General features: G+C 44.7%; 1 protein-coding gene across 1 annotated transcript; it reads left to right on the top strand.

Annotated features, from left to right (window-relative positions):
- Positions 1 to 374: 374 nt before the first annotated feature.
- LOC142302083 (acyl-coenzyme A amino acid N-acyltransferase 2-like) lies at positions 375 to 5274 on the top strand. Its single transcript, XM_075343165.1, has 3 exons — positions 375 to 447; positions 1545 to 2022; positions 5063 to 5274. Exons 2-3 carry the CDS (start codon positions 1563 to 1565, stop codon positions 5272 to 5274), a joined length of 672 nt encoding a protein of 223 aa, XP_075199280.1. The 5' UTR covers positions 375 to 447; positions 1545 to 1562.
- Positions 5275 to 5721: the final 447 nt, after the last annotated feature.

Below are 5721 nucleotides of genomic sequence, written 5' to 3'. Positions count from 1 at the left end.
GTGTACAATAAGAGAAAAACGTCAATCTATGTGGATGCGATAGCCTGCAATAAGTTGCCTGGAGTGTGCGTCCCTGCGTCCCAACGTGCGTCTCGCCCTACTTCCTCAGGCTGACTGCCTGCAGAGTTTATATAACCTGCAAACAGATGAGACTTTCTAATGCTCACTTTTGACACAAGATAAACACAGGCAAGGTTTTAATCTAAAAAAGATCACAAGGCAGTTTATGATCTTTAGCCTTAAGCTGCTACTTAAATCATAAGACTCAATACCATGAAGACATTTTTGTTTATATTTCCCATCCCTCCATTAGCATTTTAGAATGAAGTCACCTGTATTACAGTCAAGCAAAGTCATCAGTTGCCTGCCGACTCACTTCACAAGTCTCCATCTGCTAAGGACACTGCACCATAATTGGACAAAACCTTCAGGTTCCCCATCCAAGATGCAAGTATCAATCTATTCTTCTTTTTCAGTAGCTTTGCACCTATTATGACCTCGCAATCAATACATCATGAAAATGCAGCTCACATCTGCGTCAGGGTCTCTATTCAGGGACTTTTTCACAGCTTCATGTTGGGCAGATAACACTCCATTTGGCGTTATGGTGGATGTCATATCCCCCTAATAAATCAGTTGGGTCTATTGCTAGTATCCAATGGGCTTCAGATCTGGCACGGCCATGTATCATATGTATGGAAACCACAACGCCCATGCTAATACAACAGAATATGTTAACCCGTGTATATTTTGATCTATGGTGAAAAAGGTTAATTATGATACCCATTGTCCATGGTGGTCTAGGATGGTATAGCATTCTTTAGTGTAATAGGATATGGTTTAGGATGGTGAAGGAGTTAGTGGTGTGCTACTTTTTGCATTGCTTCTTTTAAAATTGGCTGTGTGCAACCCCCACAAGGGGAAGCTATCACAGATGATCATAGATAAAGAAAGAGTTTGTCGAAGCTCTTAAAATGGGGAGTTGTTGAGACCCAAGACAGATGTCGATAGCTGTAGATTAGAAGACCCACATTGGAGGCCAACTCTAATCTAAGCCCTAGCTTTGGTGCCACCATACAGTGCCATGTAAAGATGTTCTTCCTGTCTGCAGAAGCACATGGCATCATTGCCATGACATCTAACGATGCTGCTACTCTGTGACGCAAGCACAAATTATAGAGTACTCCTCGGTACATGGGTCAGGATTACCGTTACCACTTTATTTTTACAAATTTTTTTTCAAGTCGACTCTTTTTAAAATTTTTGCCTAAATTGTGCAAAAAGAAACCCTGCCTGCTAAGTTTTCCTTTGTTCTTAGACACCCTAATAATCATAATACATTGAGTGCTGGTGAAATGACTGTATGGCTGTCTGAACTCCTGTCAAGAGACAGCATGGCTAGTATTTTCTTGCTCCTCATAAGCACACAGTGGTATTTTGGTTGACTGTATGAAGTGTTGTATGTGAAAACTCAGGACAATAAATACTTTACTTAAATACATTAATATTAAATGTGTCTTCTTGACCCTTGCTTCCCATTTAAGACTCCTTGATCTTCAGATATGGTTGGTCTATCCGTCTCTCCTGAGATCTCCTTGGCGGATGAACCTGTGAAGATCCAAGCTTGGGGCCTTCCCCCCGACCTGGTAATCACTCTAGGAGCATGGCTGAAGGATGAAAAAGGTCATATATTTCACTCCAGAGCTTTCTACAAGACAGACATGGAAGGGAAGGTTGATTTGGAGAAATCTCCCGCCACTGGTGGAGACTTCCATGGAGTCTGTCCAATGGGATTATTCTGGGCCCTTAAACCAACAACCCCATTTAAAAAGCTGATAAAACGTGATGTAATAGGAAGTCCTTTCTTGATTCATCTGGAGCTATATTCCTCATTGGTGTTCAAGCCCCATGAAGATGAACCTGCTGCCAGCAAGGTCATTGAAAGATGGTACGCAGCTCCCGGAGTCCAGAGAATATTAATAAGAGAAGGACGGGTACGAGGAGCACTTTTTCTGCCACCTGGTAGGTAAGAGTATGAAAAGAAACCCATAACAATATTAGGGCCTAATTATCAGTTTAATACAGTTACTATTAAGATTTTGGGGGGTTGTAATCCATGAGTGCTATGTAATATGTGGTCTTATAACAGGATAGGTGTTTCGGTCTGATAGAGCGCTATTGAAGTAGCTGCCAGTTTTATAGAAAAGATTAACTTTGATATGAGCTCCTGTTATTACACAACGCATTTCAGCAAATCAGTACCCTTACCTGGAGGATTTATACACATACCACTGGGGTTGTGCGGGGGCGCACAACCTCCTAAGGTAAAGCACCCTTACCTGGAGGATTTATACACATACAACTGGGGTTGTGTGGGGGCGCACAACTTCCTAAGGTGAGCAGTTCTATATTCAAACCTTAGATTCATTCCACGGGTGCTTCTCATATGCGCTATCTTTCTTTTCTAGTTATGTAATATGTGGTGTCCTTTTTGGCAAGAGTAGTTAATGTCCCATTAGCTCATGTTACACACCAATGTTTAGGTTCCCATGCTCTAAAGTGATGTCTTCACTAGGACCTCAATCCAAATAATGCAGGGACAAGCAACAGTAGTGTAGTGGACTGTGCCTTCGCTGTTTTATCACCATTGCGTTTAAGTGAAAGGAGATCGCTCCAGTTGGGCAGCAATGCGGCTGTGCAGGTAAAAAAGAAAATGTGAGGATGCCCTACACCACTTCTTGGGATTGTATGGGTATATGAAGCACCGACGGGGCAAGGGGATAACTGTTTACTCGTCGACGGGCCTGGTGATGTCGGGTCTGGGGATGTCATGGGTGGCCCTGCCCGGCTTCGTGGCTCCGAGGCGTACAATAAAAAGGGGATGATGAATGGAGGATAGGATAGTTTGTCTCGTGATGGCACCTGCGGTAAGCGGCCAGGGATTAGCTGCCGCTGCTGTCGCTGTCCTCCGGGGCGGATGGTTGTAGCAGCTAAGATGGTTCTGCTCCCCAGAGGTGGAGTGGGACCCAGGGAGGATGATGAGAAAAGTAATGGCCGCTGGCGCTGAAAGCGCGGGGCGCCGGAGCCAGCAAGGACAGGCGGACACAGTCTGTGTGGTTTCAAGGTTTCTTTACTCACAGTCCCGGCTGCCACTCCTGGAGTACCAGTCTCCACCGTGCTGGGCCCCAGTCGATCATGAGCAATTCGAAGGTCACCACCGGTGTTCCCACTGTGAGTCCTTTCTGGTCGGGGTCCCTCCAATCCTGGTGTATGTGGAATGTGGAACGGGCTGCAGGTGTTTCTTACACTCTCCGCAGACCCTGGAATCCCATGTAGCTGTAGAGAACCCGGGCTGAGCTACCTGTTCCAAGCCGCGGGTCCTATGGTACTCTCAGAAGTGTAAGGTAAAAGAAGATTGGACCGAGGTCCCAACTGTGTTCCTCACCCCAAGCTGTGCCTGGGGTTGACTCCCTAAGTGTGAGAATACTCCTTCCTTTTTCCCCAAGTGGTGCCCGTCCCCCAGGTGGTTGTCCTAGTGACCAGGAAAGTCCCATGCTTCATGATGGCCACCCCCCTATCTACCCCAGGCCATTCTCCCAGTGGGGAAGCACCTAACTGTGTGTGGTTTGTGAATGTGAGAAACACCAGCGATTAACCTCTCCTTACCCGGGATGAGTACTGCACCTTAAGTGAGTTGCAGTACCCTGTGGCAACTGAAGCCTCAGGGGCAACATAGATACAGAAATTGTACCCCTGATGAACCTAAACTGATGTCATAACCTATTGATATACAACTACTTTAAAACATGGGAAGATTTAGTTAAAACTATGTTAATGCTGCTGTGACCACAGGATTTTACAAGACACCTGTCATGCCCATTTCCAATGTTTTCAACCTCTCGCTAAATCTTCACAAGTCTGTGACATCCTCACTTCTATACATGACCTCTTACTCTGCCCAAACAGACCAGTCTCTCACTGCCCATATAGGAAGAGTGCTGGTCTGCCCAATATTCGTTCACCCTTTACTCTCCCAGCTTTTCTAAAGCACCACTCCAGCATTTTTTTTCAGTGCTGGGTTTGTGCTTTACGTCTAAGTCCACTGCCCTCAGTCTTATAATCACCCTCCAGCATTTTTACCTTTTTTCAGTGTCGCTCAAGTCCTGCTGCGCCATTTTACAACAGTAAATTTCGACTTGCTGGAAACAGAAGTTACTTCACAAGTTCTCACTGCAAGTCTATGAGAGCAAGAACGAGGCTCTCATAGACTTGTATTGAGTTATGACCCCTTGTGCGGCCCAGTAGTGCTGTCGGCAGGTCACAAATCACAGGAGACTGACGGGAGCAACGCTGATTACTGATAAAGTGAGGGTAAGTATAAGACAGGGGGCAAGGGTCTTAAATTTAAAGCACCACTCTAGGGCTGAAATAAAATAAAAACAAAAACACTGGAATGGTGCTTTAAATGGAGGGTCCTAGCAGTGAGTATCTCTAGAAAGCATGGAAGAAGCAATATTTCCACCTCCTTTTTCCCACAGTGGGGAAAGTGGGAGTGATTACTTGAAAATCCTCCTGATGTATGGAGCGCACCACTACCTGTCTCCTCTGTGGAATACAATAAAAATTAAACTCCAAGTACACATCCCACCTCTTGGGATATTCCTCTTGCAAAAAAAAACCGTTCAGATGACTTCACTGGGGTCCCCCACCACCTTCATATTACAGGCAAGACCGCTACTCCTCAGATAAAGATTTGGAAGGTGACTGTCAGCTCCGGAGCTGCCCACTAATTGGTGAGTCTACAATATGACCTACCTACACTGCACCCACTCAGTCTCCTGCTCCCCTACTGTCTTAATACGTCATTCCAAACTTTAGGATCTGCCTTTTCTTTTACCTTCCTAACATGATGTGGACTCCCGAAACACAGATATAAAACATGCTTGGTGGCGAGAACAATTTTCAATACATTTTTTAATAGATTTAAATAAATGGAAGTCCCTCTAATTGGCCTTCAATATGGTTGAAATCTATTTTTGTTTCTATTTTGTATTCTCTTCAGGTGAAGGACCCTTTCCAGGAGTTATTGACATGTATGGAGGTAATGGTGGCCTTTTAGAGTATCGTAGTAGCCTCCTGGCCAGCCGTGGTTTTGCCTCTCTTGCTCTGGCTTATTTTGCTTATGATGATTTGCCTATTTTGCTTGGTGAAATGGATTTAAAATATTTTGAAGAAGCCGCTCAGATTCTATGTGATCATCCAAAAGTAAGTTAGAATTTTTAATAGGAACATGTTAGCAAGTGTTAAGCGTTAAGGAGTCCATCGAATAGTTGACATGTCATTTAGGCCCCTTTCACACGTCAGTGATTCTGGTACGTTTGTGCCTTTTTTTGAACGTACCAGAATCACTGACATACGCAGACCCATTATAATCAATTGGTCTGCTCACACATCAGTGATTTTTCACTGAACGTGTCTCCGTGCAGCGTACATCCGTGGCCGTGATTCTGCACGGAGACAAGTCAGTTTTTTTATGGCATCACTGATGACCCACGGATCACACTATGGTGTGATCTGTGTGTGATCAGTGAAACACGTACCATAAAATCACGGACATATTAAATATTTTTAATTTACCTTGCCTGCGATTCGCTGTGCCTGCTCCGCTCTCGGCAGCTCCTGCCTGGCTCATGAATATTCATGAGAGCAGGAACTGCCGAC

This window comes from Anomaloglossus baeobatrachus, chromosome 1, assembly GCF_048569485.1.
Source record: "Anomaloglossus baeobatrachus isolate aAnoBae1 chromosome 1, aAnoBae1.hap1, whole genome shotgun sequence".
Classification (NCBI taxonomy): Eukaryota; Metazoa; Chordata; class Amphibia; order Anura; family Aromobatidae; genus Anomaloglossus; species Anomaloglossus baeobatrachus.
The sequence above is the reverse complement of the archived record's forward strand: the minus strand, read 5'-3'. Positions and strand labels throughout refer to the sequence as shown.